Source organism: Leptonychotes weddellii, chromosome 9 (genome assembly GCF_054177405.1).
Source record: "Leptonychotes weddellii isolate Sample4059 chromosome 9, ASM5417740v2, whole genome shotgun sequence".
NCBI classification, from domain to species: Eukaryota; Metazoa; Chordata; class Mammalia; order Carnivora; family Phocidae; genus Leptonychotes; species Leptonychotes weddellii.
Genome location: NC_138377.1, coordinates 58,611,147 through 58,634,579, shown reverse-complemented (window position 1 = coordinate 58,634,579; position 23,433 = coordinate 58,611,147). Strand labels below are relative to the sequence as shown.

Here is a 23,433-nt window from a genome sequence, read left to right as displayed (position 1 = left end):
TCTTTGGATAAAACAAAACAAAAAAACCACAAAACTATTTGGAAAAAACAAAAAACAAAAAACCAGCATCCTGCCACCTCTCCTGGGTCTGGAGGTAATTCCTAGGCTGCCATGGAAGTCACTTGTCTGTCACACTCCCTGTGAATTCCGCTCTTTCTCCCATTTCCACCTGTTAAAAGTTACCAGGATGAGGGAGGACACATTACCAAATCGGAGATTCTGTGCAATCACAACAGACCACAGGTCTGGGAATTTGGAAAGGCAATCAAGCATAAATCCTTCCTGATCTAGAAAGGAAGAAAGGGCAGATACAATGAGGGGCCCGGGTCACCTCAGAAGAGTGGCCTTACCCATTACAGTAAATGGAGCCCGCTGGGGAAAATCCGATTCCAGCAGAAACCAAGTCGGAAGGCTGGATCCCTAAGGTCGAAAGAATAACCAATCAGTTGACAGGGTTTCTAAAAATACCAGGCACGCATTGCCAAACCCAGGTTGCTTTTACTTTAGAGTAGGAACTCCATTTCCACGGGAGCACGAAGTTGGCAAGTTTGGTTCTGAGGCCGCGTGGAGCTGGTAGCTCTCCGGGGGCGCAAGGCCTCTGGGCGGACAGCGGCCCTGCTCCCCCTCAACCGCTTTGGCTTCGAAGCAGAGTCCAGGTTCCTCCGCGAGGGCCGCAGCTCCGCCGTCGGAACCGGCGCGGGGGACCGGCCCTCCCTAGCCCAGGTGAGGCTGGCCGCGCACGTCGGGCAGCCGCCCCGCCCGGAGCGCAGTCAAGCCTGCGCGGCCGGCGCCGTGAACCCCGGGCTCACCCCGCGCGTCTCCAGGCACCGGCCCAGCCGCCGTTCTACACTCGTTCCGACACCCCTGACGCCGAGACCCGCGGGGGCCCCGAGATGCTGACCCCGGGCCTTCGCCCCTCCCCTAGGGACGGACGCGGCGTCCAGGTGGCGGAGGTCCGCGCTGCGGGGGGGGAGGTGCCTCGGCGCGGGCCTCACCCCCGGACGGGGAGGGGGTGGGGGCGGAGCTGGACGGCCGACGCCCAGCCCCGGGGGACAGGCTCCCAGCCCCCTCCTCGCGCGCCCCCCGCACAGTGCTCATGCGCGCGGCCAGGCCTTTATAGCGGCGGCGGGAGACGCACTTTCCGCACTCGGGCGCAGCCAGGAGGATCCCACTCAGGTGCGGACCCCTGGGCGTCCGGCGGTGGGCGTGCGGGTCCCTGACACCTGCCTATCCGAGTTTCTCCTTTGTCGTTCCCAGCTTCTTTCTGTCTTGATATCGCACCCCCTCTCCCGGGCCGGGGTTGCACATCGATGCTGGGTTTGGCTCGATTTGCAGCCAGAGCATCGCCTCCAGATAGAGAGGCGCTAGCTCCCGGGCAGCGGCCTCTTAGGTCACCTCCCCCCCTCCACCGCCCCTGGGTTTCCGAGGGGTGCGGGATCTCCAAGGGGAGGGCGGGCGCGGTGTGGTGGGGAAGTAGGGGCCTCCGTTCCCGGGAGCCTCCCTCGCATTCTCCCTGTCTCCCAGGTCCGAGGAGCCCCTCCACTACCATGTCTGCAGCCTGGATACCAGTTCTCTGCCTCGGTGGGTACGCGCCCCTCCCCACCCCCTTCCCGTCGCACCAAGCGGGGCGGAAGCTGGAGCCAGCCCTCGCGCTGTCCTTTCTTCGCAGGTGTCTGTCTGCTGCTGCTGCCGGAGCCTGCGGGCAGCGAGGGAGCGGGTGAGTTGCGGGTTCCCCTGTTGGGGAAGCAGGGCTAAGTCCAGGCGGTGGGAGGGGTTGGGGGCCGGCAGGTAGAGGAGCACTCAGACTGAGCCCCTAGACCTTGGCCCCGGGGACCAAAGCTGGAGGGCGCCAAGGTTGGAGCGGCTGCCGGGCGCACACCCATCCATACCCACGGCGTATCTACTCCGGCTTACCCATTTCTCCCACGCGAGGGGGCCCCTGGTTCCCGAAGGGGACGTTCTTCCCAAGGCGCGGAGAAGGAAGCGTCCCCGAATCTACACTCACATCGCGGGAGGCACCTGGCAAGCCGAGCATCGGCATCGAAAGGTCAAGGCAGGGGAGTATTCGTTGAGTCCTGCCGAGTGGCACACTAGTCTCGGGTTGTCTCCGGCGTTTGAGGTCAGGAAGAAGCCTCCCAGACCCGACTTCACACTGTCAGAGCTGACAGAGACAGAGATGCTTACATCCTTGTCCCACCTTGCTTGAACTCCTGGTTTCTAGGAGTACCCCCTATTTGTAGCCCATTTCTTATTGGAGAGAGTCTAAAAACAGTTTGTTCCACATGTAAAAGTCCGAGTATGGGTGTGTGTGTTTTCTACAATATAAATGGCAAACTCTTTTACAATATCTGTCGTGTTCTTCTTGAAAGGAGAAATGAGGGTAAGCATTGCACTGGGCTGTTTTCAGCACCCCACCCCCACCACACACACACACACACACACACACACACTCTCTCTCTCTCTCTCTCTCTCTCTCCCCCCCTCCCTCCCCTTGCCCTCCCTCCCTCCCCCTCTCTCCCTCACTCAAGTGAGTGTTGGCAGCTAAAGGCAGAGCCTCTGATGACCCGGAAAGTGGGAGGAAGGATTAAGGCTGTTTGATCACATGTATAAGGCTCACAGGTATGAGGCTACTGTTGTGGGTAAGGATTTTAACTTCCCCAGCAATCTAGAGTGTTTCAGAGCTAAGGAATCCGCATTTTAGCTGGCATTCTGCCTTCCCTTCCAATAGAGATGTATAGTTCAGGGTGCAGCTCAACATAGAAAGCTCATAGAAAAGGGTCATTGGTAGAGGCAGGCTACTCAAGTGGGCAGATGACCAGACAGTATTACTCTGTCTTGGAAAAAAAAAAAAAGGTGCTGTTTTGGTTTTTTATTAACATTTGTTTCAAAAAGGTTTGGATAACCACAATTTCTTGTGTTTGGAAAATAGTATTTAATAACATTATTCTCAACTTAATATTTATAGTAAATTGATGAGTTAACATATTATATTGTTACTTGCTGCCAATAACTTGTGTCTACCAAACATCTTTTATAGTAAGAACTTCAATTCTTGATTAGTTTGGGTTGGTATGTAAAATTTGAGAGTATTAACACTTTTCTAAAAATGCATTCACTGCATGATAAATCTCTCTCGACAGATTTGGAGCAGAATTAAGCGGGTTCAATTCAGATAAAAATGCTTCACTTCATAGAGACTAACTTCCCTGTTTCCTATCCTGCAGGAGTTGGGCTGTGTGACCTAGGGCAAATTAACCCCATTGCTTTCATTTCTGCATCTGTAAAATGAGTGATTGAGCTAAAGGACATTTGTAAAGGGAAACATCTGTTCACTGGCTTGTTTAAATTAAGATACAATTTTTGCAAACAATGAATCATGGAACACTACATCAAAAACTAATGTATGGTGATTAATATAACATAATGAAAATTAATTAAGATACAATTTTAAGGCATTGCATTTGGAGAAAAACTGGTGTAAATGGTCCTCGAAGCAAAGGATGGGACCTTAGAGGTTTGTGCATGTGTCTATGAAAATGTTTCTCATTGGGGTGCCTGGGTGGTTTAGTCGGTTAGGCGTGCGACTCTTGATCTCAGCTTAGGGCTTGACCTCAGGATCGTGAGTTCAAGCCCTGCATTGGGCTGCACACTTGGTATGGAGCCTACTTTAAAAAAAAAAACAAAAAGGGAAATGTTCCTCACAGGCTCAGCCCAGATTTTAATATCTTTACCTCAGGCACCTGTGTCCATAGTTGTTTTAGTAATTGAGATTTTTATTTTTCTAGAATGAATTAATAAATGGTGAATGACTAATGTCATTTTCTAGTTCTGTTATATTTCCAATTATGTATTCCCAAACTGATAAGAATTGAGAAAATTCTTCCAATAGGCTTTGTAGTGGCTGAGGACTAGATTAAATTGGAAAACTGGTTTTTGGGTAGCTAAAATTTGGAATGGTGTGGAACCATACATACATTAATATTCTTAAGTGTAGAAACTAGGGAGATAAATCTTCAATCTCCTACCCTAGTTCCCACCCCACCCCATCCCTGACACCCCTCAGAATCCTAAGAATGTCATTACACTCCATCCTTTCTTTTCAGTTCCCATTGCTATCACATGCTTTACCCGAGGCCTGGACATCAGGAAAGAGAAAGCAGATGTACTTTGCCCAGGGGGCTGTGCTCTTGAGGAATTCTCCGTGTTTGGGAACATAGTGTATGCGTCTGTATCAAGCATATGTGGCGCAGCTGTCCACAGGTAAGCCGAAACATGTAAGGGGAGAGAAATCCAAGTGTAATAATATCCTTTCCCTCTTTAGCCAAATGGACCCCCCACACACCTTCTTTCTTTTGGTACCAGTATTGGCCACAGAAGATGGATACATTTTTAAGGTTTTCCTGGATATCCTTGAAGCACCAGCAACACAAAGGAAGCTTTTTGACAAAAGGCAAATTGTATTATTTCTTGGTAGCTAGATCCCTATAATTTTAGAACATTCCTGATAATATAATATATTAGTGAGTTTTTACTATGTGCTAGACATTGTTTTTAATTTCCATGACAACTCTACAATTGTAGAGAGTAGGTACAATTTTATTCCATTTTATAGATGAGGAAACTGAACTCAGACAGTTGCCAACATCTTGCCACTGTTAGCAAGGGCCCAAACTGGAACTGAGAGCCCAGGCTGCCTCCAGAGCCCATATTCACCACCCACTCTGCTATCCTGCAAAACTTTTTTTTTTTTTTTTTTTAATGAAGTCCAAGGACATATAAAGTACCTTGGAAAACTAAGAAAATTATTTGGTTCTATTAACTCTGAATCTCTGAGCTGTAGGGAACAGGGTCCTACAGGTATGTTCCTATCAACATTTAAGAAGTTTGACAGCACAATACCATTTCTCCCAGGCATATTTTGTACCTGTGTAAGCAAGTTTTTCAAAAGGCTGGCAGCATCCATATATATCTTCCCTGATGAACTGTTTTCTTTTTTTTTTCTTTTAAAGATCTTATTTATTTATTTTAGAGACAGAGCACAAGAGGGGGGAGCGGGAGCGGGAGAAGCAGACTCCCTGCTGAGCAGGGAGCCCGATGCGGGACTCGATCATGGGACTCCAGGATCATGACCTGAGCCGAAGGCAGTTGCTTAACCAACTGAGCCACCCAGGCGCCTCATCTTTTTTTTTTTTTTTTTAATATTTTATTTGACAGAGAGAGACACAGAGAGAGAGGGAACACAAGCAGGGGGAGTGGGAGAGGAGAAGCAGTCTTCCTGCCGAGCAGGGAGCCCGATATGGGGCTCGATCCCAGGACCCTGGGATCACAACCTGAGCCGAAGCAGATGCTTAATGACTGAGCCACCCAGGCGCCCGGATGAACTGTTTTCTTGATTAATCAGAACAATAGATGTAACATGGCACTAGAAGTCAGTCAGATACCCCTGAAAAAGCGTGAGTGGAATATCAGCTGCTTTTCTGTGTTACAGGGGAGTAATCAGCATCTCAGGGGGACCTGTGCGAATATATAGCCTACCAGGTCGAGAAAACTATTCCTCAGTAGCTGCCAATGGCGTTCAGTCTCAAACACTTTCCAGATGGTCTGCTTCTTTCACAGTGACAAGTAGGTACAATTACATTATTCTTACTTTTGTGTAAATATTGCTTCACCCTCCCCCCACCAAAAAAAAAGTTCTCTGTTTTTCTTAGTCCAATCTCTTTGACTCTGATGAAAAAGCCTACAATCAAAACTCAGAGGAGTCAACAATGGGTTAGAGTCAGGAGACTGGACAGGCAAAGACCCACTCAAGATAAACTTGGCTGCATGCGAGAAGAATAATCTTGCTATTAGAAGATTGCAGTAGAAGCTTGCATTGTCTGAAGTGTCTGGGTGGCTCAGTCAGTTAAGCATCTGACTCTTGATTTCAGCTCGGGTCCTGATCTTAGGGTCATAAGTTCAAGCCCCATGTTGGGCTCCACACTGGGAGTGGAGCCTACTTAAAGAAAAAGAAACTTGCCTTGTTTGCAATCAGAATGCCCTGACATTTACCAGGTAACATTAGATCAAAACACTAGTGAATGAAAATGAATATGAATTCATTTTTGGTGATCCTTTTAAAATATGATTTAATAGCTAAAAACCCATTTTGGTTCTTTGAAAGTAGCATGAAGCAAGTATTGATGTAATTGCCATCACTCGATTATATTTATCATTCCATAGGCCCCTAAATTATATTCATTATGCTTTGATGGTAAAGAAGGAAGAGGAAAAAATAGTCTTCTCTTTATTTTTATCAGAAGGAAAAAGTGGTACTCAGGAAGCCACAGGACAAGCAGTGTCCACAGCACGTCCACCAACAGGTATGAAATATGGAAGCTCTCTCCTAGTTGCCTGGCACAGCATTTGGAAATTAAAAAATAAACGTGTTGTTGATAGCTTTCCTTTTAAAGGAAATTGATATTAAACACAACAGGGGCACCTGGGTAATTCAGTCGGTTAAGCGTCTGACCTTGGCTCAGGTCATGATCTCAGTGGGAGGGGCAGAGGGAGAAAGAAGCAGACTCCCCGCTAAGTAGAGAGCCTGACCTGGGGCTCAGTCCCAGGACCCTGAGATCATGACCTGAGCTGAAGGCAGACGCTTAACTGACTGAGCCACCCAGGTGCCCTCAAATGAATAAAATCTTTAAAAATTAAAAAAAAAAGGGGTGGCTCAGTCGTTAAGCATCTGCCTTCAGCTCAGGTCATGATCCCAGGTCCTGGGATCGAGCCCTGCATCGGGCTCCCTGCTCAGCAGGAAGCCTGTTTCTCCCTCTCCCACTCCCCCTGCTTGTGTTCCCTCTCACGCTGTGTCTCTCTCTGTCAAATAAATAAATAAAATCTTTAAAAAAAATAAAACAAATATCTTATGGTTACTGGTATATTACATAAAGAAACATATACTTTTTTATTTCAAATTCATATCCTTCTATTTGCAATTATAAACTCTGCTACCAAACATTCTCTTGAAGTCCTACTATTTCTGATTTGATAAACCCCATGCCTAGAAACTGGACAAAGTAAAAGTACCATGAACTTCCTAGTTGCATTTGCCATATGCAAAAAGGAATTAGTATGGGTCCATTTTAACAAATAGCCAGGGATCTCTTTTCCTAAGACTGTGGCAGTTGTTTTTTTTTGTTTTTTTTTTTTTAAGATTTATTTATTTGAGAGAGAGCACAAGCCAGGGGAAAGGGCAGAGGTAGAGGGACAAGCAGATTCCCCACTGATCAGGAAGCCTGACATAGGGCTTGATCCCAGGACCCTGAGATCATGACCTGAGCCAAAGGCAGACACTTAACCGACTGAGTCACCCAGGCGCCCCAAGACTGGCAGTTCTAAAGTCAAAGGAATTAAGAACATTAGAATCTAACTCGAGTTTCCAGTCCTGCCTCAACTGTGGGTTTGAGATATCAAGTCCTGAATTAGTGGCATATCAAATATATAGGCCTACAACAGTTCTGACTTGTTTCTTTGCTGGGGCATTGCTTCCCCAGTCCAGAAAACCATGAGAAAATTAATTTTTTTTAAGAAATTAATTTTTTAAAAACAAGTATTATTTTTAAGAATGACACTCCCTGTCATGAGCTTTTTCCCATGTGGGCTTCTTGCTATGAAACTCTCTTCCTTCACTAATGCCAAGTGCTTCCTTGGTTTCAGGGAAACGACTAAAGAAAACACCTGAGAAGAAAACTGGCAATAAAGGTAAGAGTCCAGATACCCATTTGGGAAAGTAACTTTCACTCTCCCTCCCTCCCTCTCTCTTGAAACTGCTAACAGAAAGACTTGTTTGGGTATTCACAGACTGTAAAGCAGACATTGCATTTCTGATTGATGGAAGTTTTAATATTGGGCAGCGCCGATTTAATCTACAGAAGAATTTTGTTGGCAAAGTGGCTCTAATGTTGGGAATTGGAACAGAGGGACCACACGTGGGCCTTGTTCAAGCCAGGTACCAATCTTGTTAAAATGGGTGGAGACTTGATAAATGATTAATTCTTTTAGTGGATACATGCATTTCAGTTCAATATAAACGTATTGAGTGTGGACTATCTGAATTCCCAAACTATGAATACAGGGTTTAAGACTGCTAAGTAGACTAGGTAGGTCTAAGTGCTTCCTTTTTGGAATAAAAAGATTGAGAATTATATGCTATTTGAGGACCAGAAGGTAAACTAAAAGGTTTTGTTGCTCATACAAATTACATCTGCACAATATACTCTACTCAATTCTTAATTCCTCTTTGCTGAAGGAAGAAATGATCTATCCCTCCTCCCTATTCTGTCATTCTTTTAAACATTTAGCATAGTTCCTTGGAGATCTGAAGCTCCACCTTTTTAATTTTGTTCATTTAAAAATAATATCGATGGCTTTTAGGATTATAATATGCTCACTATAGAAATTTGAAAAACATATAAAGCACAAAGAAAACCAATTTCCCAAATATGCCCCTCATAGATAATCACTATAAAATGTTTTATATCCTTTATTTTTTTTAAAGATTTATTTATGAGAGAGAGAAAAAACATGAGCCGAGGGAGTGGCAGAGGAAGAGGGAGAAGCAGACTCCCCACTGAGCAGGGATCCATCCCAGGACCCTGGGATCATGACCTGAGCCGAAGGCAAACGTTTAACTGAATGAGCCACCCAGGCGCCCCTCCTTTCAGTATTTTAAGAAAATTTGTTTGTACATGTGTATGTGTGTGTGTGTGTGTGTGTGTGTGTGTGTAATTGAAGTATAGCTGACACACAATGTTACCTTAGTTTCAGGTGTACAACATAGTGATTCAACATCTTTATATGTTACACTATGCTTACTGTAAGTGTAGCTACCATCTATCTCCATAGGATGCTATTACAATGCCACTGACTACATTCCTTTTATTCCTTTTATTCTCCTGACTTACTCATTTCATGACTGGAAGCCTGTAACTCCCACTCTTCTTCACCCATTTTGCCTATCCCCCACCCCTCCTACATAGGTGTGTTGCTTTTTTAAAAGCTCCAACTATAAAAATGAATTATGTCCTGTTTTTTAACCCTTAATCATTCGAGCATTTTACCAGATCACAACTACTCTTCAAAAATGATGTTTTGGGATGCCTGGGTGGCTTAGTCGGTTAACCATCTGACTCTCGATTTTGGCTCAGGTCATGATCTCAGGGTCGTGAGATCCAGCCCTGTGTGGGCTCTGTGCTGGGCATGGAGTCTGCTTGAGATTCTCTCTCTCCCTCTGCCCCCTCCCCCACTCACCCATGCCACTCACACACTCTCAAAAAAAATTTTTTTATAATGTTCCTTTGCATGGTATTTAACCATTCTTCTGTTTTTTCTTGTTGTTTTATTCCCCACCATTACACATTACATTATGATTAACATCCTTATGTCATCCTGTGCCATCTTTGATTAGTTCATTGGACTAGATTCCTGAAAGTGAAATTGGGTCAAAGTGTTCTGACATTTTTAAGGCTTCTGATGTAAAGTTAAATTGCTTTCTAGAAAGTTGATCCAGTAGCACCAGTACTACAGATATTAATTTCTATTTCATTCTTACGTTATTTTTTACAACTGGTTCTTAATTTAGATAGGTTTTTTTTGGTAGGAGAATTTAACTTTGTTTTCTACATAATTTAACCATTTGTCCCATACCTTTAAAATAAATGAGCTTCTTATTCCATTGATTTGAAATACCAATTTTATATACAAGTTTAGGCAAGTCATTTCCTTGATCTATAAGCTAATTCCACATCGTTTCCACAATGTTTTGATTATTGTAGCTTTATTGTACATTTTACATCTCAGGGGGCAAATTCCCCTCAGTGCTTTTCTTCTTAATTTTTTTCTTTGCGATTTGTATCCAAGTCTTTTTCAAGACGAAACCTACACTATCTTGTACATTCAAACAAAGACTAGCTTCTCTATAACTTCTTGGCTTATAGCTTTCCTACTTTAGGAAGAACATCAGAATAAACTATATCAAGAGTTTATATTTAAGCAGGATAACAGAATATATCATTAAGGATGCAAAAACAAGACTAAATCTCAAATCACAGTTTGGATAGTTGAAAAGTGACCATTAAACTGAAAAGGTTATCAACCTATAATATCTGATTTTGTGACCCAGCATTCCAGCAGATATACAGAAATACAACCAGTGCTATATTTCTCTCTCAAAACTCTTGACTTAATGTTGATTGATAATACTAAGATCTTAAAATTTTACACTTAATGAAATACTGACTTATCTAAAAACTAAACACAAAAAGTGTTTAGTTGGTGCTTTTAACTGTTTTTACTCAGCATGGTCTCTACTGAACACAGGGTAGTGATAAAAGTGAGCTGAAAAAAAAAGTGAGCTGAAATCCTTCTATTAAATATGGAAAATCCCAAATATTATAATATACATTAAGATTGGTAATGTCGGGGCACCTGGGTGGCTCAGTCGTTAAGCATCTGCCTTCGGCTCAGGTCATGATCCCAGGGTCCTGGGATCGAGCCCCGCATCGGGCTCCCTGCTCGGCGGGAAGCCTGCTTCTCCCTCTCCCACTCCCCCTGCTTGTGTTCCCTCTCTCGCTGTGTCTCTCTCTGTCAAATAAATAAAATCTTTAAAAAAAAAAAAAGATTGGTAATGTCAATATCCTTTATTACAACAAAAATTCAATATTGTAATCCTTCATAATTTATTTTCTTATACCTTCTCATTTTTAAAATGTTGGTCCCAGTGTCCTTGAAAGTGCCTCTTCTGACCAGAAACTGTGGAGTATTTAATAGGCCCATTCTGTTGAGCGCTACCAGGGTCTCACACTGGAACAGACCTAACCTCACACCCAGCCACCCTCCAACTCTGTGCTGCCCAACTCTGCAGATTTCCATTAAGCCCAGTGTTCTGAGCCAGGCCTGGTTTGAGGGGCACCATACAGGTTAGGCATGGACTCTGGTGTCAGACAAACCTGAATTTGAAGTACAGCTATGTTTTGTTGGGCAAGTTACCTAAATGCTCTGAGCCTCCGTTTCTTCATTTATATGATAGGGATAATAGTTTCTACCTTGTAGAGTTATGATGAAATGAGATGATATATATTATATGTATATAGCATATCACCCAGAATAAAGTAAACCCTCAAGGTAGCAATGGTTTTTGTTACATTTCCGCAAGATGCCTTAAAATTCAAGTAAGGATGCAATACCTTAATTGACTGTATACTATGGGATTAAGAAAGAAACTTAGGCATTGTCTAATTTAAAGACTTTTTTTTTTTAACATATATAATGTTGCTTGTTTTACCTTTCCAGTTCTCCCTAGATAACATTTTTTCATTTTTCCACTTAGTGAACATCCCAAAATAGAATTTTACTTGAAAAACTTTACATCAGCCAAAGATGTTTTGTTTGCCATAAAGGAAGTAGGTTTCAGAGGGGGTAATTCCAATACAGGTAAGTAGACTTTGGCCCCTGGGATGTAACACAAGAGAGGGTTATGAGTGATCAGACCTATAAAACAGTTTTAGGCTCTCTTATATAAGCAGATGTGAACCTCTTCCTCCTGACACTGCAATCTTGGCTAGATTTGTAGTCAATCATCTAAGATACTCAATTTGTAATGGAAAATAGGCCAAAGGGCTAATTAATATTGCTTGTTTAAAACACAAAAAAGTATTGTGCTTTATAATCCTTATATTGGATAGAACAGATAGCCACTGTTCAGCATGTTAAAAAGAAGCAAAGATCAACAGACTGATTTAACAAATGGAGATGGGGCAGAAAGAACTAGAGAAGCACTACAGACCCTTTGAAGGAACATTTCTTGTTCGGAGTCACTAGTGGTACTAGTCAGTCAGCGAGGGGCTAGACAGAGAGCAAAAGTACAGGAGTGGGAGTCAGTTGGGTTTCTGACTGGTGATTGACGTACAGTAAGGAAACATGAGGCTTCTGGGAGGTGATGGGGGAAGTAATGTGGGTTGTGAAGACAAAACAAATAAGCCTGATGGATAAAGTTTCCCAACTATTATAGAACCAAGTTCTATGTAAGTTAAATTCTTAAACTTTGGTGGCATCAAGTTGGTACAGGGAAATGGAAATGTCATTTGAGCGGTGGTGCTGTTCCAGCTTGCTTCTTTTTCAAACCTAGGAAAAGCCTTGAAGCATACCGCCCAGAAATTCTTCACAGCAGACACTGGAGTAAGAAGAGGGATCCCCAAAGTGGTGGTGGTATTTATTGATGGCTGGCCTTCTGATGACATTGAGGAAGCAGGCATTGTGGCCAGAGAGTTCGGTGTCAATGTATTTATAGTTTCTGTGGCCAAGCCTATCCCTGAAGAACTGGGGATGGTTCAGGATGTTGCATTTGTTGACAAGGTAAGGAGGTGAGGGTGTCTTCTGTTATGGTAGTGATTTAATTCTGGACCTCGAGGCATAGTGCTGACTGGCTCTTATCTGAATTAACTTTGAACAGTCAAGACAGAATGTTTTTTATAATTGTTTTAATGTTTCTATAATTTTTTTTTAAAGATTTCATTTATTCAACAGAGAGACAAAGTGATAGAGGGAACACAAGCAGGGGGAGTGGGAGAGGGAGAAGCAGGCTTTCCGCCGAGCAGGGAGCCCGATGTGGGGCTCGATCCCAGGACCCTGGGATCATGACCTAAGCCAAAGGCAGACGCTTAACAACTGAGCCACCCAGGTGCCCGTAATGTTTCTATAATTTTTAAGAAACAACTTTTGATCTCTTTTCTCTCTCCCTCATTAGGCTGTCTGTCGGAATAATGGCTTCTTCTCTTACCACATGCCTAACTGGTTTGGTACCACAAAATATGTAAAGCCTCTGGTTCAGAAACTCTGCACTTATGAGCAAATGATGTGCAGCAAGACCTGTTACAACTCCGTGAACATTGCCTTTCTAATTGATGGCTCCAGCAGTGTTGGAGACAGTAATTTTCGCCTCATGCTTGAATTTGTTTCCAACATAGCCAAGACTTTCGAAATCTCAGACATTGGTGCCAAGATAGCTGCTGTACAGTTCACCTATGATCAGCGCACAGAATTCAGTTTCACTGATTATAGCACCAAAGAGAATGTCCTAGCTGTTATCAGAAACATTCGCTATATGAGCGGTGGGACAGCCACAGGCGATGCCATCTCCTTCACCGTTAGAAACGTGTTTGGTCCCGTGAGGGAGAGCCCCAACAAGAACTTCCTGGTAATTGTCACAGACGGCCAGTCCTATGATGATGTTCGAGGCCCTGCTGCTGCTGCACACGATGCAGGTAAGGTTCTTGTCCTTCATCTGGGTAGGGAATTGAGGGGTTCAGTGAGTTTTGTAAATATAAACTTAAGCATTTATTTTATTGAACAAACACCTGCATTATGGCAGTCACTGTTCTAAGAGCTTTACCCAACATTAACTGATTGAGTTGTCAAACCAGCCCAATGAATTTCATTCTATGGATAAGGAAACAAATTTCCTCAAAACCACACAGCTAGCAAGTGGTGAGGCCAGCCTTCACACCCAGGCAGTCTGGCTGAGTCCACACTCATCACTGTATTGTTGGGAGAATGCCCAGGAGAACCATGTCATGTGTCAGGAAAACATGTTACAAGTGCTTAGACTTTAATTCGATTCCATCTAAACTTCCTTTTTAATATCTTTTTCTTCTTGAGATAATAAAAACACACTCTAATGTGAAAGGGTACAAAAAGGTCTTCTTTCTCCCTTACCCCAACCTTAATATTACTTTTGGCAAAGGCCACTCGTTCCTGAAAACATCAGCATAATGTGTTGCTGAGATCAAATAGGGCAACAAAAAGCTGGCATTCCCTTTCCTGGGATAAAACTGAGTGATTGCAGTCCAATAATACTTAAAAAACAAAAACGCTAACTTGGGAGAGGGGAATTAGCAGCCTTGCATTTTTCTATACTCTTACATAGATCCTTTTCCCTATTTAATTCCTAATGACTTGACCTTTTTCCTTTGATACATTTATTAGCACGTTAATGTACTTATATATTGATGGAATACTGTTATTTAGTGGGTAAACTGATACATGGAATTTAAGCTATACATTGGCTTATTTTTATAGATCTGGCTTATTTTATACATCAGCAACTAACCCAGATCAAAGACCTGTTTGTTGTCATACTCCTTAAAAATGCGGCTTATAGGGGCACCTGCGTGGCTCAGTCCATTGAGCTTGCAACTCCTGCTTTCGCGTCAGGTCACGATCTCAAAGTTGTGGGATCAAGCCCCACGTGGAGCTCGACACTCCATGGGGAATCTGCTTGAGGGTTTCTCTCCCTCTGCCCTTCTCCCCACTTGCACATGCACGCTCTCATAAATAAATTTTTAAAAATGTAGCTTACTGATATAATTTATGGTTAATAGGCTTGGCTTCAGGCTAAATTAAGTGAACTTCATTAATTCAAATATATTTTCCCTAATTAGTTGAACTTCAGGAGGTTGGGCCACACCATTTTCATGAAAATTATCCTTTAGTGATAGTAAAGTCAAAGTTACCAAGTTAACAAAAGCCAGAATACAGAGTAGGCTTTCAGGGCTGGGTCATAAGCTGTAATTATGTATTTGGTCCAAGCTAACCACTCTGAGCTTGAATTCAATCTACAAGTGAGGAAACCCGAGGGAAGAATTTTTTTTTTTTTTTGCCAGGTAAGTATTGACTGGGTGTTAATAGTTTCAAGGAGCTTTTATATAAACTAAACTTGCTTTATTTATATCTTTTTTTTTTAAATTTTTTTATTTATTTATTTGAGAGAGAGAGAGAGAGAAACAGCATGAGAGGGGATAGGGTCAGAGGGAGAAGCAAGCTCCCCACTGAGCCGGGAGCCCGATGTGGGACTCGATCCCAGGACTCCGGGATCGTGACCTGAGCCGAAGGCAGTCGCTTAACCAACTGAGCCACCCAGGCGCCCTGCTTTATTTATATCTTAAGTATTCACAACTCTTGGCACAGAATACCACTAGAAGGGGGATGAAGTCTTAGAAGCTCTTTCAGAAACTCTCAAAACATTATAGGGAATTTCACCCAAAAGAAAGATGGTAAACAACTACTGCACTTGGGATTGAGGTGAATCAAACTAATGTAGTTATCACCCTAGCCAAAAGGTATTCAGAGTAAAAGCCTTCCAGTAGCACAAGGGAATGCAGAGGTATGCCTCAGTGTGTATGTAACTAGAAGAAATTATTCCAGCTTCACAGACCTTTCTCTTTGGCTGTTTTTATCACCAGATTTTTGCTGTGGTCAAATTTCTGACTACAGGTCAGTTTGCCAATTTAATATACAAATCAAAATGGAAGAAAGCTCTCAATATCCACAGAGGCCTAGTCGCCATCCTTGGCAATGCAACAGCCTTAGAAAACTTCCATTTACGTATCCCAAATTTTGTGCCATTCTTTCATGCTGTTACATTGGCTAGGACTCCAGTAAAATAGAGTGAGGACAGTAGACAGCCCATTCTCATGCCAATCTCAGGAAGTTTTCACCGTTTCACTAAGTATGTTATTAGGGTTTTTTTTTTTTTAATGATATTTATCAGCTTATCCAATATTTGTCAGTGATCATGTGATTGATCGGTTAATGTCATAATTTATACTGATGGCAGAGCTTCTGTTTTTGATTCAATTGTCATTCTCATCACAGTGACTGTTAAAACCTACCTAACCATTTGGTGAAGGAGATTTAGTTCTTCAGACATTACTAGAGTGTTTTTCTATAACTGTTTACTAATTCATGAAAAATATTTACACCTGATTTTATATATAACCTGGAACTTGGTTTTAATTCACTTAAAAATATTTTCATTGTAGGTATCACCATCTTCTCTGTTGGTGTGGCTTGGGCACCTTTGGATGACCTGAAAGATATGGCCTCTAAACCAAAGGAGTCACATGCTTTCTTCACAAGAGAGTTCACAGGATTAGAACCAATTGTTTCCGATGTCATCAGAGGCATTTGTAGAGATTTCTTGGAATCCCAGCAATAATGGGGACATTCTGACAACTGAAAGAAAAAGTGCAAGAGGATAGAATGTATAAGTCATTTTCTCATAATACCAAAATACTATATAGCATACTAGGATCAGATACAAAACTATTATATTAAAAATGCCAACAGCTGTTTCAAGCAAATAAGCATTCATTTAAAGCTACTACCTTCTAATGATAATTTAGAATTGTTAAACACTCTGCCGAGACTTCATAATCATGACCCTTAGAAACTCAGGAAAGAGGAAATATCGTGCATCCAAATCTTAAGAATTCTAAAATGCATATTAAATGTATAGAAATGCAAATTCCATAGCTCAATAAAAGAATGATATTCAGAACAAAAGCAACATTCCTTCTCTAATCATTCTGTATTAAACATTTAAGGAAAATGAAATAGTTAACTCAGTTGAAATGTTATTCTGCCCCAATAGATGTTGTCTTAAAACCAATCAACAATATTTGTTACTTAATATACTAAAAAGTTGTAATTATGAATGAAATGGAAGGGAATTAGGCATGAAGTTTCTTTTGTAGTGTATTTTCATAATAACAACGGAAGTATCACACTGAACAAGATAGCAGGATTGCCTGGTATTTTTCTATTTATATCCTTAATTTTATACGTGTATAGATATATTTGGCTTATACTCAAAGTCATCCATGTACTAAAAAAATAGCTAAGTTGGTAAATTTTTACTTACTACTTTCAAACTTGTAAACATTTGGCTGTGAGGAAGAGCACATATTAAAAATAGAACTGCAGGAAAAAATATTGTAGTTTGACTATTTAAGCAATAAACTGTTAGTGACTAATTCTAAGCTGCTTTACTTTTATTATTCCAAGTATCTATCCCTGGGACATGGTAAAAAATCCTACATTCACCATTTTATGCAGAAAGACCAATTCTGAATTTTTTTTAAATTGTTATATTTAATTTATTGAATGTCTTTCTAGGCATTATACACAGCCACTACTACCAAGTTAAACAGCATGAGATGCTTTTGATTACTTAGTTCAACAAAAATGTCTTGTAGTTAACATTATTTTTACTTATATATGCTTGTAAAGTTGGTTTTTGAAAAGTGATCAGAATTCCCTTAATATAACTATCATTACCTCACCAAGAGCTCTCCCTTCAGATAAAGGTATTCTTTCATCTTGTCTGGCTCATCTTCTCTACAGAGGACCTGCCCTCTCCCTCATCCACCTAAGGACCCTATATCCCTTCACATATACACTGATCCTATCTGAAACAATTTACACGTTGACCTGAAAAAGGTGTTAACTGATTTACTGGAGTACACATACTAATTCTAAATCTTTGGAGTCTAACAATTCTATAGGTTGTATAAAAGGAATATAAGGACCATGTATCATGCAGAACTGAAACTGCCTTTAATACTACATAAAAATTTGGCAAAATGGGGTATGGGAAGACAATAAACTGCCCCCCCTTAATAAAATGCCTCAAAGACGAATGATTCATTTAACAAGAATTTTCATTTAATTAAGCAAAAATGGGTTTAACCTTTTCCCTCCATAAACAGACCACAAATTCTTAGCTGAGTACCACTCCTTGAAAAATTAAATGAAAATCCAGCCTCCAAACTACAAGCATTTTTAAAGAAGGTAATTTTATAAAGGACAAAGTTGAGGCATCTGAGATAACCACGGAAACTAACACTCTGACTTAACACTAAGAGCAGAAATGACCACTCTATTAAGTTACTATCAATTATTTTGTGTAAGTAAACAAGATAAAGGGTTAACAACTAAAAAGGAGTAAAAGAAGATTTTTAAAAAGATGTATTACAATCCAACTTCAGCAGGCATGCCTAAATTACAAATATGCTAGGCTATTTATAACATTTAAGGTGTTAAATGAGATGCTGGTCGTTAGTGGATAACTAACTTTGAAATGTGAGAAAATTACACAAAAATAAAGTATGAAAAAGGCAGAATATTATTAAATATTGAGAAAATCAACATATTAACATTTGTATATACAAATATTCTTAAACTTTATAAAGCACCATTTCATAGTCAAATCAATCTACAGAACTTCCCATGAGTCACAAATGGGAGCACACAAAATAAGACTTTCTCTTTTTGCATCCTTTAGTCTCTTCCAAACATTTAATACTGGAGAGAAAAATACAACCAAAGTAGAGAAAAGAAAAATAAACATATATACTAATTTTTATTCAGTTCAATTTTAATACATCCCAAGAGGTGAATGTTTATGCACTGCAATGATGATAATCACATTTCAGTTAAACAGTAATGCACCGGTTTGGAATAGCTGCCAGAAACAATACTAGCTTTGGAAAAACTGTTATTTCCAAAACCAAGGAGAAAATATGCCTCTTACTTTGTTCATTAAGTTGAATCTTCAGAAAACCAAAAAACCTATCACTTTAAGAAAAAAAAAATTTCTTTTAAAGATTTTATTTGAGAGAGAGCGAGACCGCGAAAGAGGGAACACAAGCAGGGGGAGTGGGAGAGGGAGAAGCAGGCTTCCGGCTGAGCAGGGAGCCCGATGTGGGGCTCGATCCCAGGACCCTGGGATCATGACCTGAGCTGAAGGCAGACGCTTAACGACTGAGCCACCCAGGCACCCCACTTTAAAAAAATTTCTGAAAAATTTTAGTATTTCACCAGCAATGACTAAAATTGACACTTGGATTTTTATGTAGAAGACACAATTTCTCAATGTACACAATGTAATTTTTTTTGCACTAGGCATTCAAATAGAATTTTGCCACGTAAGTTTTCTGTTACCTTCTAATTCCATTTCTAATTTTCTTCAAAGAAAAAGGATATTACTTTGTTGAAGGAAAAAGTTTAAGATACTAATACTTAATATTTATAAGGACTTTCAATTAATGAGTAATGCAGTTTATTCTCTGCTTTGCTTTTTTGTGGAAACAGGTATGGCTAGATAAGAATGACAACACTATTAACTGAAACCCAGATTTCATAAATAGAACGTTTAAGGAAATGATTTAAAACTGGACCTCTGGGGCACGTGGGTGGCTCAGTTGGTTAAGCAGCTGCCTTCCGCTCAGGTCATGATCCTGGAGTCCTGGGATGGAGTCCCTGGGATGGCTTCCTGCTCAGCGGGGAGTCTGCTTCTCCCTCTGACCTCTCCCCTCTCATGCTCGCTCTCTTTCTCTCTCAAATAAATAAATAAATAAAAACCTGGATCTCTTTTTCTTTTTTTTTTTTGGTTATTGTGAATTATCTAACTTATTTTAATAGATTTTTTAAGATTCCCAAATGGGGTGAAATACATAGAAAGTCATTCTTAATAGTGTTAACTGTTCTAATCTTACTAGAGTCTCAATAAGCAATACAAAGTTTAACAGAACAGCATAGAAATGAAGGACTCACTGAGAAATCATCTCCATTTCCTGGTTTAATGATGGAGAGTAAAGTATTGCACTTTATTAAATAATCAACACAAAATAATGTAGCCAACAGTAACATACAGGTACACAATTTAATATTTATTATATGCATTTTATATACATTATTTTTCAATAGCTGTACGTTTGCTATGTGATACAATCTTAAAAATTTGCTGATTCATAGTTTGTAAAACAAAAACCTTACAAAACTCATCAAAACTCGCAAACTGATCAGAAAAGTTTTTGGAAGACTAGAAAAAATACTTTATTGTCTTAATCATGCATTACACAAACAAAATCTTTAGTTACACCATAAAATTAAGCACATCTGAAAAAATAAAACAGGGATAACTAGTCCAAACACAGCAGATTTCTGTATCCTGATTCAACTATTTTTGTGTCCTATTTGTAATGCAAATAAAATTTTACTCCAAATATTTTTAAACAACATAGTTTTTGTTTGGAATCATGATAAACCAAGATATGCATCTGGGGGAAATCACCTTGGTTTGTAACTTAAACTATAAAATATTCCATTTTTAGTCTATTTTAGACCATTCAAAGAGTTCCAAAATAGATATACAGGTTCCTTTAGCACATTAATAAAAGGATATAAAGACCAACAAAAAGTGAAATAAATAATAGGCTATTAGCAAGATGGATAATCCTTGATAAATAAACTTGTAAATACAGTAAGATGTACAAAATATCACATAGTGATAGGATGCCAAGATTAGTTCGTTTTTTTTCTTTTTAAAGAGTTCATTTGGAGTATTAAACCCCATTGTTTCATTTTAATACACTTAATAAAGTCCTTGGTTTATATGAAGACAATTATGTGATGATGAAGGTGATTTAGCATCTTTATGGAAGGACTTAGCTGAGCTGTATTAGGCAAAAGAAGGAAAAAGTGTGGTTACACGGCAGCGGGTCAGTGAGATCTCTGTGTTTTAGGGTTGTATAATGCAGAAAAACTTCAATACAATCTTGAGCACTGTTGTGACAGGCTAAATATATAAAAAGACTTATAAAAACTAGAATTTTATCCAAACATTTTGTGCAACTAATGCTAAAATATTTTAAGTTAAATTTTCTTTTTTTTTTTTTAAAGCAAAATAAGTTTAAAAGGGAATCTGTGGCATTCAACTGATAAACAGAAAATCACTAAGAGATGAAAAAAAGCTACTCTTGGAGCTCACTTCCCCCCCAACAAGAGCACCACATTCCTAACCCTAAGGCAGCACACAGAGTCCAAAATAAAAGTCTTTTGTAAGATCAGACTCCACATTGGCTTAAAGATACCTAAAAAACAGACATACGCTCAGTTCATATCCAGTACAGGCCACAAATAATGGAGTCCTTTTTATTTGTCCCATGAGATACAGTAATTACAATTAAATTAATGAGCCTGACATTAAGATGTGATTTCCATCAATTTATGCCTGCCTTGAATAGCCTTCACCAGGCAGATCACATGTAGTGTCATATCAGTAACCTTTCGGATGGCAGTGATGCAGACCCTCTTTCTGTCCAAGCAAATCTGTTGTTAAGATGTGAGTTTTTGTTGATTCACACAAATACTTTGGCAAGGGCATCAGCCCCTGCACTGGCAATATATGCTTTTGATGGATGGAAAGCAACATCATAAATCGATTCATCTAATTTCTTCCTATGTGCTGTTATTTCTTGCACACATGTCTTGCTGTCCAAATTCCACAATCTAATAGAACAGTCATGGCCTGTAATAAAAGAACAAATAAAGTACATTACTGAGTAACAATTCCTTTATAAAGTTTGTGGCAGTATAGGAAGTTCAGACTTACTTCCAGACATCAGATAGATTCCATTAGGATCTACTGCTAGACTTGTAACAGCATCCAAATGAGCTACCATAGAATGGATCATTTTACCTAAATAAAACATAACACACAAGATAAAATTTTCACAAATAGTTACTAACTTGCGAGATCAGAAACCATAATATAACATCAACATAAAATAGACAATCATAGCAATATATTTTTTATTGTGGTAAAATACACATAACATAAAATTTACCATTTTAACCATTTGGGAAGGTATCATTCAGTGGCTTTTAGAACATTCGCAATGATATGCAAGCATCACCATTATCCAGTTCAGAACATTTTCATCACTGCAAAAGGAAACCCGTACCCATTAAGCAGTCACTCCCTATTTCTCCCCTCCCCCAAGCCCCTGGTTACCACTAATCTGCTTTCACTCACTATGAGTTGGCCTATTCTGGATCCTTCATACAGTTGAAATCATACAGTAACATGTGGCTTTTTGTGTCTGCCTTCTGTCACTTAAAGTTTTCAATGTTCACCCAGTAGACAGGCATACCTTCTTTTATTGCGCTTCAAAGATACTACAGTTTTTTGTTGTTGTCGTTGTTGTTGTTGTTTTACAAACTGAAGATCTATGGCAACCCTGTATTGAACAAATCTATTGGCACCATTTTCCAATAGCATTTGCTCACTTTGTGTCTCTGTCACATTTTGGTAATTCTTGCAATAATGCAAACCTTTTCATTATTATTATATTTGTTATGGTGATCTATGAGTGCTTCCAACTCAGTGAAAGCTCAGCAATGGTTAGCATTTTTTTTTTTTTGCAATAAATATTCTTCAATTAAGGTACATACGTTGGGTGTTTTTTTAGACATAATGCTATTACACACTTAGTAGACAACAGTATGGTATAAACACGACTTTTATATACACTGGGAAACCAAAATTCATTTGACACACTTTAATGACAAATCAGCTTTACTGCAGTGGTGTGAAACTGAACCCACAGAGGTATGCCTGTAATAATTTTTTTAAGAGAATTTGAATTCTAATGCAGAACTTTCCCAGTTACTCCCCAAAAAAGACATCTGTGCGACATGAATCGGACAGTACCTGGTAGGCAGTGGAAAACATAATGACTGTATGGTTGCATCAAAGGCTTAAGATCATATAAAGTGGAATTAAACTAGAAACAGAAAAAATCTTCCTTGTTAAGAAATGTAAAGATTATTTCATATACAGGGTTACTGATAAATCACTAGAGGATATATTCCTAACTAAAGACTCTACTATTATCAAATTCATTTATCCTTTGAAATGTCAATCATTTTATACATTAGAAACAAGAAAGGGGAGAGGAGTGAGAGTATATTAGAGAAATTATTCTGGATTTCCCCAGATAGTAGCAAAAACAGTATTCTGGAAAATTGGATTTAATGAATATCTTCACTCAAGATTTGGCAAGAAAATGGGATTCAGTAGCAAGTTAAAATTAAAAAACAAGTTATAAGTACACAGTCGTGTTGCATAAATACCTTGGGACAAGGGGATTAGCCTCTGCACTGGCAATATATGCCTTTGATGGATGGAAAGCAGTATCATAAATTGATTCATCCAAGAAGGGAATAAAATAGCAAATACTGATATTTCTAAAATTTCCTGCCCTTTCATTCAGCAATGAGTCTTTATTACTCAAATGCCTGAGTTGCTCCTAATGAGAGGCCTTCTCCAGAATTCTAGTTACAATCATTTGCCATGTTTTTGGTTCCCTGTTGACATTCCACAACGTGACATGAAATAGATCTACTTTTCTTGTCTGCTACAGCTCCTGGCCTGAATATAAAACCACAACATAATCAAAGGTGCAGAAAGTTACTCTGAAAAACATAAAAGGTCCTATCATTTTCTGGCAATACTAACATCATTAGTTAAGTACAAAATTACTCTCTCATCATTTCAAACCACATCTGTCTCTCACTAATACTAACAGAATAATTTTAGAGATTCTTCTCTGCTATTCTGAGGAACAGAAGAATCATTCAACATACTATCTTTAATTGCTTAGTCTAACATAACTCATCAGATCTAGAATCCATTCCTCACAACATTCCAATAAAAAAAAACCAAGTATGAAATGGTTAGCCTCCAGGACAATAATCTCAAATCATTAGAGGTTA

The 23,433-nt window shown here is 39.9% G+C and overlaps 2 protein-coding genes across 6 annotated transcripts in view; one reads left to right on the top strand and one right to left on the bottom strand.

Moving 5' to 3' along the window:
* Positions 1–1,075: 1,075 nt before the first annotated feature.
* COCH (cochlin) lies at positions 1,076–16,853 on the top strand. 2 transcript variants are annotated; one of them, XM_006729543.3, is made up of 12 exons: positions 1,076–1,176; positions 1,525–1,581; positions 1,670–1,717; positions 4,104–4,260; positions 5,489–5,622; positions 6,297–6,359; positions 7,696–7,740; positions 7,840–7,987; positions 11,366–11,469; positions 12,164–12,390; positions 12,782–13,298; positions 15,855–16,853. In XM_006729543.3, the coding sequence occupies exons 2-12, from the start codon at positions 1,548–1,550 to the stop codon at positions 16,028–16,030; spliced, it is 1,653 nt and encodes a 550-aa protein (XP_006729606.1). In that variant the 5' UTR covers positions 1,076–1,176; positions 1,525–1,547; the 3' UTR covers positions 16,031–16,853. The 2 variants fall into 2 exon arrangements, with proteins under 2 accessions (XP_006729606.1, XP_030879872.1); XM_031024012.2 differs by lacking the exon at positions 6,297–6,359.
* Positions 16,854–19,435: 2,582 nt separating this feature from the next.
* The window catches only part of STRN3 (striatin 3), an 85,316-nt gene continuing 81,318 nt past the window's right edge, over positions 19,436–23,433 (bottom strand). For all 4 annotated transcript variants that reach the window (XM_081829472.1, XM_031024009.2, XM_081829473.1 and 1 more), the window contains 2 exons: positions 21,269–21,355; positions 19,436–21,184 (listed from right to left, as the gene is read on the bottom strand). In XM_081829472.1, coding sequence (XP_081685598.1) covers positions 21,015–21,184; positions 21,269–21,355 — 257 coding nt within the window. In that variant the 3' untranslated portion in view covers positions 19,436–21,014. The remainder of the gene's footprint in view (positions 21,185–21,268; positions 21,356–23,433) is intronic.